A 13,644-nucleotide genomic window follows, 5' to 3' on the forward strand; every position below is an offset into this window, starting at 1 on the left:
CATCACAGGAAAGACTCAGGCAGTGTTTTTCAAACCTCCACTTCTCCAATTGTGGTGAGTCCATGAGAATTGTAGCCTACAGTTTCCTATATTTAGCTGACAGGAGTGGTACCTGTTTCGATGTGCATTCAGAGATGCTAGTCTGCATACTTTGGTTGAAACAAGTGGTTATTTGGGTTACTGTTGCCTTCCTATCAACTCAAAGCGTGACCATTCTCCTTGGATCTCTGGCATCGACAAGCCATTTTTCATTCACAGAAGTGCTGCTCGCTAGATATTTTCCCTTTTTTTTTACCCTTCTCTGTAAGTCGATGGTTGTGTAGGAAATTCCCAGCAGATTATCAGTTTCTGAAATACTCAGACCAGCCCGTCTGGCATCAACAGCCATAACACATTCAAAATCAAGCTCATGTTGAATTCAGTAGATCATCTTGAACATGCAGTGTTTCGTTGCCATACGATTGGCTGATTAGATATTTGCGTTAATGAGAAGTCGAACAGGTGTACCCACTAAAATATGTGGTAGGTTAATAGATTCATTATTGTTCCCAAGCATTCTCTTTAGATTAGGCTGAGGTTACGTACAACAAAGAAAGATTCAGGAGGCTGGCCGTCTACATCAGTGTCCTCAAAAGTGTCCGCTTTTGACAAAGGTCTGCTGGTGATGTCAAATTTCTCCGAACTCTATCGAGAAAATATAAAATGAATAGCAGTAGTAGTCGTTTTGAAAAGTTTGAGGTATTGGAAACAAGAAATGTAAACATACAGTATACAGTCTAAAAATAGTCTACGTACTTTGTAGTCAGTGATGACGTTGGAGTTGTGCCTTTCTGTGTTTTCTTTTGTTTTCTTGGAGTTGCTGAGCACATGAAGCAGCTCCTCTATGCCATCCTGCAGCAACCTGTCAATCAAAGCCTTCAGCAAAGGAAGCTGAAAAAAGCTTTTATTTAGACAGCTGAACTCTTATTTTATTACACTATTGCATATTTATACAATGTGGTGCAAAGAGCTCACCTTTATACCGTAGGCTTCAAACATTGTCTCAATGTCCTAAAGTCGAGTGAAAATACGTTGTTCAGATACTTAATAATGTAAAATGAGAACATGTATGCCACAGAAGAAATTATTATATCCTTTATTCAACCTTCATCTCAAGAGATTTTCCTGGAGCTCCAGCGTCACCCTGCAGAAACATGAAAATAAATGCAGTCAGCATAATGTAATTTCCATTCCCATGTTTCTGATGTATAAGTCAAATGAGCATTACCTTTTCTCCTTTCAGGCCTTTTTCTCCTTTATCACCCTGCAAAACAAGACAAATCAGCAACCAAGGCTATATTTCAGGGGTTTTTTTAAGAACTCAGCCTCAATATAAGCACCATTACCACCTTACCTTCAATCCTGGAGAACCCTAAACACACAGAAACAGAGGAGCAGGACATTTGAACATGCATCTACAATGCATGACATCAAGCTCACCATATCTGTTCTCATTGTAGCCCACAATAAAAATAAGCACTGTAGTCATCACTGCATGATGACTTAGATTTCATGCAGGCGACAAGTGAATTATGCCATGCAACAGCAGAGATGATGTGCCATTTTTTAAGAAAGCTATACATATGCAGAAACATGTGCACAAGCATCAAACTCACAGTAGGTCCTGGAGGACCCATTGGCATTGGGAATGCTTGTCGGATTTCATCAATGGTAGCACCCTGAGAAGGGATAAATGGATATTAAGTCAAACTGTGTGATGTTTTTCTGAATCAACACCCAGCATAAATGAGGAATTTGTCAAACCAATGGTGATTACAGGTGTAGTCATAAACAAGTCACCAAAAATGAAGTCATTTTGCATCATGTTTACCTCAGGAGTGACAAGCACCTGCCTCCCAGGCAAACCTGGAAGCCCTGGTTCACCCTTACTACCATCTTTACCCTGCAGGAAACAAACAGCATCATCCAGTTACAGCCTCAACTTCATCACTAAGTTGTGTTTTCCTTCATAAATGTGAATACACTTACATCAGCACCCGCATCTCCCTTGTCCCCCTGGAATGAAGAGTGAAGTTAACACAAGTAAATGGAGAATAAAAGCTTCATAAATGTTTTGATTGCTGCAGCAAATCTAAGAACCTTCTTGCCGTCATCTCCTTTGAGTCCTCTTTCTCCCTGTGAAAAAAAAGTAATTTCATCTAAAAAGAGCTAGAAAACGGCAAACAAATGTGCAAATTGGATAAAACAGTAATCCAGGTGATATCTAATAGCAAAGTGGTATAATTGTCAAATGTTTCTCACATCTTTTCCTGGCAGGCCCCTCTTCCCATCAATGCCAGGTCTCCCCTGTAGAGAAGAGGAAATGAAAAAGGAGATTGATCATTATCGTGGATAAACATGTGGCTCCCACTAATTACACACCTGACGCAAGAATATATTTTGTTATATTGCCTTGAATGACTAAAGACTGTCACCATTAAAAGTGTATAAAAAATGGATGATAATGGTTTTGCCGGAGTGAAACTCACAGGAGTCCCCGGTAAGCCAGGCATCCCAGCAATCCCAACCCCGCCTTGATCTCCTTTTTCTCCTTTCTGTTTACAAGCATAGAAAAAAAAGTCTCCTTTTGCAAATATCAGCAAATTAAAATGACAAATGTTATTACAAACTGGACAAATTATCACTGAGGCAGTAAAACACTCCACAGCAATGCAAAATAGCTGCTGACATGCTAAAAGCTTAGGTGTCTATAAGCACACATAAAGTTGATATACGGAACATAAAGACTGAAAATCATGACTGCATCTTAGCTTTTCTTTTCATTATTCTTTTTTGTTAAGTGAGATAATACACTGTAACTCAGTGATAACTTGTTTTATGCTAATATTAATAGGGCAGTAAACCATATACGGTAATGACAAGAATTTAAGTTCCATAAAAATTCATCCACTCACCGGACCAGGCTCTCCTTTCTGTCCCTGGTCACCCTACGGTTACCATAAGACACCTTGTGAGCAAACTCTTACATGCATACCCTATATGTACAAATATACTGGGCCACTTACACATTACACCTAGCCATGGAAACTCATGCCATGAAGCTCCTGGCGCGCAGTTTTTATTAAGTATTGGTGACCTTTAGGCACTATGCGCCTTGGCACTCCATGACCCCTGCTCTGTAACTTTACATGGTCTATGTGATGTTTGCAATGATACTATTTAAAGAAATTTCCAAAACTGCCCTGCAGCAATAATGAGACCCTGCTACAGGAAAACACCGAGTTTTGTAAAGGCATATGGCATGGCTTGGTGGCAGTGGGAATGAAAAGATCTCATTTCAGAGATGAAGATCTGTGGCCTAATACTTTTTGTCAATATAGTGCACGCGATGCCATTTACATGGAAATTTTCAAAATATTTGAATGTGCAATTTCAATAAAACATTTTTATAACCTTCATTCCTGTTTTTCCTGGTAAGCCATCTAATCCATCTCTTCCAGAATCACCCTGCAAGGCAAACAGTTACATTAAACACACCTTTGTAATTAAACAAAAAGAAACAGAACCACAGTAAGTGCAATTTAGAATTATGCACATGCATACCAGAGACTGTCCTGGTAATCCAGGTTTCCCCTCTGGACCCTGGACAGACACATTACGATGTTTCAAGACATTCAAGAAAAATATATTACTTTTGATTTTAAAAAAAAAGAAATAGATAAGAATAGCGTAAATGAATTTAGGATCACTTCCTGTGTGGATGCCCCTTTAAACAGATTAACCAAGTTAGATTAATGATCAGTTTTGTGTCCTGAAAGGTAAAAGTTAATGGACTTAATTTTTGGCTGTCCATAAATTAATGGCTGCTTAGTACTTCTAAAAAATAATAATAAGTACAAAAAAAACAGAATTAACGGTCATTAGCATGAATGATATAGTGCTGTATACTGCCCTCTTCCTGGTTTCTTCTTTTTTGCATATCTGCCACACTTTCATGTTTCAGATCATCAAACAAATGTTAATATTAGACAAAAATAACCTGAGTAAATACATAATGCAGTTATTAAACGATGATTAAAAACAGATCCAAAAAGTTATCCAAACTAACCTGGCCCCTTGTCAAAAAGTTGTTTCCTCTAAAACCAATGAAGAAATGTTGGTTATGCCAACATTAGAAGCAAGAACTGTGATCAAGAGTTTGACGTAACTGGCAATGAGTGTTTCACATCGCTGTGAAGGAAAGTTTGGTCCACTCTTCTTTCCACAGTTGTTTTAATTCAGTTAGATTTTAGGATTTTCAAGCAGGAAAGGCACAATGCATTTCAAGGATAATGCCAAAATGTTCTGATTATTCCCAGATTTTGACTTGGCCACTGCAAAACCTCGTGTTTGAGCTTCAGGGTGTGAACTGATGGTTGGACATTCTCCTTTAGGGTTTTCTGGTCTCAGAATTCACGGCTCCATCAGTTACAGCAAGGCGTCCAGGTCCTTAAGTAGCAAAACATCTGTTAACCATCACTACCACCATCATTTTTGTTGTTGGTGTGTTTGTCGGTTGGTTGTTTTTAATGAACAGCTGTGTTGCTTTAATGTGAGATTTTACAACAGATGTAAAAGTACTCAAACCTTCCAAAAGGTTCTGCTTTAGTCTCATCGGGTAATATTTACATTTATATTTACATTTTACAAAAATGTAATATCTCACATTTTTGGCAAATGTGAGACGAGACTTTGTCCTCTTTTTGGCACTGAATCGTGAACTTTAACTGAGAAAAGCAAAGGCTGCAGCTCTTTAGATGTTGTTCTGAGTTCAGTTGTGATCTCCTGGATGAGTTGTTGATGGGCTCTTCGCTTCATTTTGAGTTTCCAGCCTCTCATGTGAAGGTTCACCACTGTTACAAGTTTTCTCCATTTGTGGATAATGGTTCTCGTCGTGGTTCACTTGAGTACCAAACACTTAGAAATGGCTTTCCCGACCGATAGATATCAGATATCCTGTTTCTCTTCGTTTGTTGTCATGGCGTGATTTTTGAGCTCCTGGGTGTGGCTAGTGAAACTGAACTCAATGTTCAAAAAATGTGGGGGCAGTTAACTTTTTCATATATGTTCGGATAGCTTTTTTTCCCCTTGATAAAAAAAAAAATCGTCTTTTAAAAACAGACTTGTTTTTACTCAGGTCATCTTATATTAAAATTGGTTTGATGATTTGTAACATGTTAATGTGACAAATATGCAAACATTAAGAAAACAGGAAGTCGAAAAGACTTTCTCACTGCACTGCGTATCACATCCTGTTGGTTACTTCATATGGTGAAAATACTCACTTGTGGCCCAGGCGGGCCCATTTCTCCTCGCAAACCTGGCTGACCTGGCTCTCCAGGATCGCCCTGATAAGAAGGAAAGGGCAAAAACCTTTAATTCTTCCTTAACTGAATGAATTTAAAGTTGTAATGTGCTATTCTTCAAATTACCTTAATTACTCTGGTCAGTATGTTGTCTGAACCAGTCTGATTGAATAAAATGACAGTTAAATTGTTAACAAACACAGTTTCAGTTGATTGGAAACAGACATAAGGTCTCATGGAGGAATGAGGCTTTTTACAAGCTGTGCTTTAACAAGCGCCTCTGTCAAACATGGTTGAACTGATCAAGTAATTATAGAGATTTGTTTACTTGTGTTCCCGGAGGTCCAGGCTTTCCCTTTATGACGATGACAGCACAATGAAAAGAAGACAGACAAAACACAGTTAAAATCTACAACGTCATAGTTCTAAACAAATCCAATATTTGCAAGACAAAGGAAAAATAGTTTGGTGCAATGAAGGATGGTAAACACACAAAAAACAAAGTTAATTACTTAACTTATCAAAAGGGAATGACACAGGAGGATAGCAGATTGAGAAGATATGAAACAGTGACTGACACAGAAGAATAATCAGAAGGCAGGCAGCCAGGAGAAAAAAACCAAACATGTTCACTGATGAGAGAGAGGGAGGGAGAGATGGTGGATACAAACTTACCGCCTCTCCTTTGTCACCTTTTCTGCCATCGGCACCCTTCAAAACAGAAAAGAAATCTCAGGTAATGTTAAAGTTTTGCAATTTCAGTTGAATTATTACAGTTAGTTATAGTACAGTATAAAGCTACTGATCTGTACACACATACTAAGCAGAAAGATGAGGATCCTATTAGTGGATCTTCTTAAAAGTGTACATTTAATAAAGCATAGCATTAACTCAGGAAGGCCCCTTCAGCAGGGGCACAGCTGCTGCATACCCCCAAGCCCCTTTGCAACCCATCTTTACCGCAGCTCTTCCTTTTAATGCTGTTTCTCACTTAATGAGTAATGTAAGACAGCTTCAAACAACAATCTTCTTTTGACCACAGTTGTGCTGACTGAAGTTTAATTATCATGGCAAAGAACTTACAGGTGGGCCAGGCTTGCCAGGGTCACCTTTTTCTCCAGTGTCACCTGGTTTTCCTGGTAATCCCAATGGACCCTGATCAACAAGTAGAAAGAAATGGAAGAATTTAGCCCTTGACTCATGTTTCACAAATAAAAGTGTCAGATTTAAAGCCTGGCCAGCATTGTAACTACACATTCGGTATACTACATACTGGTTTGTCGCATTTTCAGATTTTGTCAAAATACATTTTGAAGTTACTTTCTAAATTTTGTGGGAAGTATTGTTTTTCCTTTTTTCTTATTTGAACTTTACAACTGTTGAACAAATACCCTGATTCCTCTTTCACCAGGCTCTCCAGCTGGTCCTTGTTCACCCTGCGAAAACAAATTAAATGACTCCGTGGAGGTAATATGTGACGCTGGGGATGATTATAGGGATGTTAAATCATTTTAAAAATAACAATCTTCAAAAGCAACATGTTTAAAAGTCCAAGCGCTGGTCAACAAAACAGTCACGTAACAAACAAATAGACTTTACCTTCATTCCCGGTTCTACTATAGCTCCAGGTGCACCCTACACACAAATTAAACAATAAATCTAAGCAGTAGGAAATATTTAGCCAAATGTGCTAACATTCACAATATACGTGTGAACAAAAGGGAAGAGATAAAATAATTACATTTTTTCTGGTCCATTAGTTAAATTTTTCACACTGTTAGCATTTTTCTGACACCATTGTTTCTGAATAGACCTGTTTATCAAACTAAATCTGAACTCCACTGTACCTACCATACAAACAAAACTCATAGTTGCTGTAACGGCCACTCAGGATTTACTTACATCTTTACCTCTTAATCCCGGTTCTCCAGGATTGCCAGGTAATCCAATGCTCCCTTTTTCACCTTTAAAGCCATCTTTCCCCTGAGCAAAGACATGACCTCTGATTTACAATGTCAGCAAAAAAAATGTATGCTTTAAAAATAAATAATTGGGGTTTTTAATTGTTTAATACAAATCTGTTGTAGAATTGTACAACATATTAACGGCCAGCTCAATTTGGGTTTTGATGTAAAAAAAAACAAAAAAAAAAAAACGGTATTGTCTGTATTTACAAAGAGTGCAGTGGCAAGATTGCATCTAAGAGGTGGGCTGACTTTAGGAAGTGATCCTGCTCCATTTCTGGGACTTCCTTTCTCAAGTCGTAAATTATAAGTAGAAGCATATTTAAATCAGTACACAAATTGATTTGCAACACACAATTTGCTGAGAATTGCACCGATATTGAGACTATATTTAGCCCATTTTTTGTACTTGATAATGAAATTAACTGACTATGTTTAGAAAAGGAGCACAATGTTTGTAAATCACCTGTAAAGTCACCCTATGAGTACTATTTGGGGATTGTGCTCACACGCTGTTTTGCCCTGTTTAGTAATATGGCGTAATTCAAACGTTATTCAAGTGGTTCAATTAAGTGTTTTAAACTTTAACTGAAATTAACATTTAGTAAACTTCTAAAACCAAAAAGAATTTTTGGCCATAAAAAAATATTTTTAACATGTCTATGCCTTGTCTATGTTTATGTCTACCCTTAGCTCCTATGAAGTTTTGCCTAGGCATGGATTTATCTGGCAAGATTTGCCAAACACTTGTGTGGAAAAGCCAGGTGTTGCGAAGTGCTCACAAAAAAAAGATCGTGGACAAACGCAACAAATCATACATAATTTCAGGTAGACCCCTACATGACACTGAATAGCCCACCAACAAAACCTCTGTTTTCACTTGTAGCAACGTACTGTGCAAATTTCCCAAATGCAGCAGACTGCATAGAATGATTGTGTGGATTTTTTTTTTCACATCTGCCTCCTATTACTGGAAATTAGTGAAAAAGTATAGAAGAAAAACTAAAATTAAGCAAAGGTGTCAATCCAAAAATACAAAATTAATGTATGTGTTTATAGTCTATGTGTTCTTGAATACTACTGCTTGTTTTCACCTTGCATGTAGTATTTTGACCCATTGTTTACAGAAAAAATAATTCATGAGAAGAACTTAATGTAACCAGTGATGACTCACCTTTTGTCCTGGTTTTCCTGATAAACCAACATTTCCCTGTAAACAATGAAACTAATAAAACATCTAACAACAACAACACACAGCAATTTCCTGCTTTATGATTCCAGGATGGCAACAGCGTTAAAGAATCAAATGACTCACCCTTTCTCCATTTTCTCCCTTTTGCCCCTGCTGTCCTGGAATCCCAAAACCAGGACTACCCTGCACATATCAAAACAAACCATAACCGTACCATAAAATGATATTCAGTTATTCTATTTGCTCTAATCCTGCAATAATAAAATTGAAATGACCATGATGGACAATATCTCTCCATAACAACCTTTTCTCCCTTGTCTCCTTGTTCTCCCTTTATTCCCTGAGGGCCTGTAGAACCAACTGGACCGATGTCCCCCTGAGAGAACACATACATGAGCACATGTACATCAATTGATAAGAGAAGGCTAAACCTCTCTCCACTCTAAATGGACCCTGTGGACTGTCATTAATTATGTGCCATCCAACAGAGCATTCAGTCTCCCTGAAAAAGCTAATGAGAGAAAATTTTTAATTGTGTTCGATAAGCGGGTCCATGAGATTGAGTCTGCAAAAATACACCAATTAATTAACAATGTTTTCAATTACTCACCTCTGGCTGATTTATTTTAACTCACTTAAGATAAATACGTGCACACAGCTTAGTCTGGTTGAGAAGAAATTAAAAAAGGTGTTACAGCACCCATAGTTTCAGTAGTTTAAATCCTTTTACTCAATGATAAAACCTTTACCTGGAACTAATAGTAATTTCCTTATTTTAATCTTAAATGCCTTAACTGCAGACGAGCAGCTCGTACCAACAGAAAAAGTTGTTATAATTGCACTTTACACAGAGTTTGCAACGTCTCTTTGTACGCAGCTGAAAAAGAACAAAATTAAATCATCCAGGTTTCACAGCTGACTGCAACTACCACAGCATGACTTCTATATTAGGTTCTTATCTGTTATTATCTCACAGGTTTGAAACGCGTGGTTAGCAACTAGTATGATTACTTCATTGTTTCCCATAAAAGAAAAGCAACCCTGGAATAGATGATGGGTACATCAAAAACCACAACCATTAGTAACTAGTAAGCATAGATCTAATTAAAAGAAAGCTAATCTATATCACAGCCTCCCTATTGCTGATCTGTATCTGTTAAACTGACAGAGGGACAAATGAAAGTTTATAGAGGTTATGCTTACAAAAAGGGATCCTGTACCACTGTCCAGAATTTATTAGCTCAAACTCAGAATTCTAAATCTATAAAGGATTGTTAAAATCCTGCTAGCCAGCTAACCCCTGGACTGTCCAAAAATGTCTCAGGAAGGAAGGAGTATTTCAAATCAAACAGACAAAAACTGTCTGATTTTACTAAAAGTAAGATGCTGAGTGTAGGTAATGAATGAACCCCCAAAATGTTGGCGTCTGCTCCTTGATGACTGCAGTTCCACCAACATGTAACTTTTTCTTTAAGTGCAATGAGACACAGGGTTCATCCAATTACCAGTCAGGTGCCTGCCTGAATGTGAAACATGTATAAGAAGATGGCAAAAATGAAGGCTGAGATGGAATTATACAGGTAGCTAGCTGCACCGACTGCTGGTGACATGCTTTTTCTCTTTTGTGTGCTTTATATCCCACAGCTTTTGATCAGGTAGGCTGAAGTTAGCATATGGTAGATGGTGAGAAAGACACCAGTTTCCCTTTTCAGATGTCAGCCAGTCAAACTGTAAAAGGAATCGCCTGGAAAGGCCGGTTAGTAACACTATGGGGGAATCTCATATGATAAAGGTGTAGATTATGGATGCTGTGACTTTAAAAGCACCTTTCTTAACTTTTCCTTATGTAATTAAGAATATATAGTGCCCGATGATTGACTTGAGAACTATCCAGACCATACCCTTGATGTCCTATGACAGCTGGAATATCCATCACCTCCTTCCCCAGAACCCAACAGGTTAAGCATTTCTTCAAGGACATTTAAGGCTATTTGACATATTTGAAGTCTGTAATTTAGCTGAAAACAATGTTTTGGAAGAATGTTGATGTAGTATACACTGATTGGAAAATTCAGTGGTGAAAATAGAAACAGATCAGCAAAAGTTCTGGAAAAAGCTCACATACTGGTAACTTACCCTGGCCCCCTTTTTCCCAGCTGGACCAATTACCTGTTGTGACAGGGAAAAGACAGTTTAATAGCAAAACCTCTATATACTAGGTTGAAATATATGAAATGGTTTTCTTACACCCTTCGCCGGGTCTCCAGCAGGTCCTCTTGGACCTTCATCTCCCTTTAATCCCATCGGTCCTGCAGGCCCCTAGAAATGTGAAGGTGAACTGTCAGTGCCACTTCCGTTGTGACCGTTAACTCCAAGCCTCTCTGATAAAAGCTGTTTATTTTTGTTCCCAACAAATCAAAACCAATTTCTTATTTTTATCATAAAAACGAATCTTGTTGAATGACTACAAAGCGTACTACAAAACACAGGAAGATGGCCCTCATGATGACAGTTTTTCCGGTAGCAATCTCTTCCAAAAGATTATGCTGCTTCAAATTAAAAATCACTGAAGCAGAAAAAAACGACCCATTTGCAAAACATACCCACTGAGGTTTGACAATTTGGCTCGTGGATGTATGCAATCATAACCATCTCTGATAGAGTGTAATCTTCCAAACCCAGAACAAAATGACTTCCTCATTTGTTCATTCATCAATCTAAATGTCTGCTTGGAGACATTAGCAAAAGTTATTAATAGGTTTAAAGCTAGTCTTTTAGTTTTCAGAGCTGGTGCAAAATAAAAACACTGCATTTGCCCCTCCCTTGTTTTTTAGATTTCTTTATAGCTTTTGATAAATTCTTTTAACATCTGTTCCAATTTATTTCGATCTTCTCTAATCCCCACAGAGTCGAAGGTGTACATACAGGTTCAAATATATGCATATTCTAATATACTGATATTTGGTTAAATGTGTCTCAGCAAGTTGCAGTTTGACGGGATGCTTTAGGTAGCCATCGACAACTGATCACAAATCCCGCCAGGATAATTCTGGCTGGGGTCCTCTTGGCAGAATTTGTAGGATTCATTTAAACTGGTTGGTTTTCTGGCATTTTCTGACTAAGCATAGTCTACAAATTTTCAAAAGGGTTGAGGTCGGGACTTTGGAAAGGACATTACAGTGTTTGTGTTTGGAGACAGTCCTTATTTATTATTCCATTACTTGTGCAATATACCAGCACCACTGGCAACAAAACAACCCCAGAGCATGATGCTGCTACCACCATGCTTGAAAGTTGGTGCAGTGTTCTTAGGTTTGAAAGTCTCATCCATACTCCTCAAAAAGTAGTAGCAGGATAATTCAGTCTTTGTCTGACAATAAAGATTTTCTCTTTTCTTTTAAACCTCTTAAAACCTTTAAACTTTTAGATCTCTGACATAAACTATATATGTGTCTGCTCAACTTATCACTTCGTAGATCATCTCATCGAGGTCTCTTAATTGTTCCATGCTCTTACCTTAAAACAAGAGCCAATCACGCTAATGAGGTTTCAGAAAAGCCTTTCTTAGCTTATCAGGATGATTGGTTTGCTTTTAAAAAATGACGAAAACTCATTTCTATAAGTTAGCTTTCCGCAATTATTATGGGCCACAGTTTATATTTTTTGTGTGTATAAAAGTGTGTCTGTTGAAATGAATGTGTCACTATGTGTCTGTATGTTGAACTGTATTTATTTATCTTTAAACTGTGACTGTGTTTTGAAAAGCGTTGTATAATTAAACTTTTATTATTATTATTATCATTATTACTAATAAATCTGATGCCACATTGTATAAGATGCAATCCTCACTCACTGGGGGTCCTTGTGGTCCTATTGGTCCCACCTCTCCTTGGTCTCCCTAAAGAAGAAAGAAAATGTTAACGCACACTTTTTTTGTAAGCAGCCTTATTCTTGTTAATCTAAAATGAATCTTCACATTCATATGCATGATAATTGTAAAGCAGAAAGAATTTATATGTGAATGAACTCACCTTGTCTCCTGGCTCCCCTTTCATTCCTTTTTTCCCCTGCGGGTATAAATAAATCACTTGCTTTAAATTAATTCATCAATGATTGTTATGCAGTCTTCACTTTTATCTGTGATAAATCTGCTTCATTTTATTAGAAGGAAGTGCAATTCATTTATATGCATTTAAGTATAAAACATGCAGGGTAGTCATATGTGACTATTCAGTTGGTGATAAAGTGCACACCCGAGGTCCAATGATTCCCTGGATGCCCTGCTCTCCACGCTCACCCTTAAAAGACAAAGTGAAGAAACATGTGAACCCACAATAAAGTTTTAACAATAAGGGGGGTTTAGATTACTTTAGAATATTAGCAAAAATCTGAGTTTAAAAATGTATATTTTGGTACCTTTGGGCCAACTGGTCCTGCTAATCCAATATCTCCCTGCATGACAAAAGTAAAACAAACACACAAATAATCCAGTCTTTAATGCAGTGCAGACTATTCTCCAAAGTCAAGCTGATGACTAAACTCTGTGTCCTTCATGTCTGCTGTAAGGTACCTTCTCTCCTTTCTCTCCATGAGGACCTTGAACACCTTGTATGCCAACTCCCTCCTCACCCTGCAAGAAAAAATAAATATTACAAACAATAAAGTATTTTTAGTAATTATGCACTTAGGGTCTTTATAAGCACAAAAGCTGTAATTCAAAATTACCTTTTCTCCTTTCTGGCCTGGCAGTCCTGGTCCCCCATCAACACCAATGGGACCAGGCAAACCTGCAATGCCCTGCAGCAGTTTGCACATGTGTCAGTTTGCGATGTGAGAGACAAAGCGGGCACAGAAACGTCTCAAATTCTGTTTTATTTTTTTCTTAACTAAGCTGCCCGAACACTATCATTTTATCAGCTATGTGCTTACATCTTTTCCCGGCTCTCCTTTGTCTCCTTTCACGCCCTGCTTCCCACGTAAGCCCTTTCAAAAATAAATGAAATATTATAAGATATGCAAACACAACAAGACATATTATATAACAAAATAACCAAGCGGTTTGAAAATAGGCTGATATACAACATTTATGAAAGTAAATTAAAAGTAGGGATTCGGGGGGTTTTTTTGAGCAAATGTATAAAAC

The 13,644-nt window shown here is 37.7% G+C and overlaps 1 protein-coding gene across 6 annotated transcripts in view; it reads right to left on the reverse strand.

Moving 5' to 3' along the window:
- The window catches only part of col7a1l (collagen type VII alpha 1-like), a 75,058-nt gene that overhangs the window by 33,696 nt on the left and 27,718 nt on the right, over positions 1 to 13,644 (reverse strand). For 5 of the 6 annotated variants that reach the window (XM_085251254.1, XM_085251251.1, XM_085251252.1 and 2 more), the window contains exons 36-70: positions 13,431 to 13,484; positions 13,227 to 13,298; positions 13,072 to 13,131; positions 12,918 to 12,953; positions 12,755 to 12,799; positions 12,533 to 12,568; positions 12,355 to 12,399; positions 10,749 to 10,820; positions 10,638 to 10,670; positions 8,806 to 8,877; positions 8,625 to 8,684; positions 8,484 to 8,519; positions 7,248 to 7,328; positions 6,945 to 6,980; positions 6,737 to 6,781; positions 6,429 to 6,500; positions 6,021 to 6,056; positions 5,674 to 5,700; positions 5,472 to 5,507; positions 5,325 to 5,387; positions 3,604 to 3,642; positions 3,454 to 3,507; positions 2,955 to 2,987; positions 2,529 to 2,594; positions 2,302 to 2,346; positions 2,140 to 2,175; positions 2,029 to 2,055; positions 1,871 to 1,942; positions 1,656 to 1,718; positions 1,394 to 1,411; positions 1,268 to 1,303; positions 1,145 to 1,183; positions 1,015 to 1,050; positions 796 to 930; positions 586 to 684 (exon numbers count right to left, since the gene is read on the reverse strand). In XM_085251254.1, the coding sequence (XP_085107380.1) occupies positions 586 to 684; positions 796 to 930; positions 1,015 to 1,050; positions 1,145 to 1,183; positions 1,268 to 1,303; positions 1,394 to 1,411; positions 1,656 to 1,718; positions 1,871 to 1,942; positions 2,029 to 2,055; positions 2,140 to 2,175; positions 2,302 to 2,346; positions 2,529 to 2,594; positions 2,955 to 2,987; positions 3,454 to 3,507; positions 3,604 to 3,642; positions 5,325 to 5,387; positions 5,472 to 5,507; positions 5,674 to 5,700; positions 6,021 to 6,056; positions 6,429 to 6,500; positions 6,737 to 6,781; positions 6,945 to 6,980; positions 7,248 to 7,328; positions 8,484 to 8,519; positions 8,625 to 8,684; positions 8,806 to 8,877; positions 10,638 to 10,670; positions 10,749 to 10,820; positions 12,355 to 12,399; positions 12,533 to 12,568; positions 12,755 to 12,799; positions 12,918 to 12,953; positions 13,072 to 13,131; positions 13,227 to 13,298; positions 13,431 to 13,484 (1,815 nt within the window). The remainder of the gene's footprint in view (positions 1 to 585; positions 685 to 795; positions 931 to 1,014; positions 1,051 to 1,144; positions 1,184 to 1,267; positions 1,304 to 1,393; positions 1,412 to 1,655; positions 1,719 to 1,870; positions 1,943 to 2,028; positions 2,056 to 2,139; positions 2,176 to 2,301; positions 2,347 to 2,528; positions 2,595 to 2,954; positions 2,988 to 3,453; positions 3,508 to 3,603; positions 3,643 to 5,324; positions 5,388 to 5,471; positions 5,508 to 5,673; positions 5,701 to 6,020; positions 6,057 to 6,428; positions 6,501 to 6,736; positions 6,782 to 6,944; positions 6,981 to 7,247; positions 7,329 to 8,483; positions 8,520 to 8,624; positions 8,685 to 8,805; positions 8,878 to 10,637; positions 10,671 to 10,748; positions 10,821 to 12,354; positions 12,400 to 12,532; positions 12,569 to 12,754; positions 12,800 to 12,917; positions 12,954 to 13,071; positions 13,132 to 13,226; positions 13,299 to 13,430; positions 13,485 to 13,644) is intronic. The other variant, XM_085251250.1, reaches the window with a different exon arrangement.

This window comes from Mchenga conophoros, linkage group LG17 (genome assembly GCF_057382185.1).
Source record: "Mchenga conophoros isolate Kocher_MC1m ecotype Shallow Benthic linkage group LG17, M_conophoros_male_GT1.1, whole genome shotgun sequence".
In the NCBI taxonomy this organism is placed as follows: domain Eukaryota; kingdom Metazoa; phylum Chordata; class Actinopteri; order Cichliformes; family Cichlidae; genus Mchenga; species Mchenga conophoros.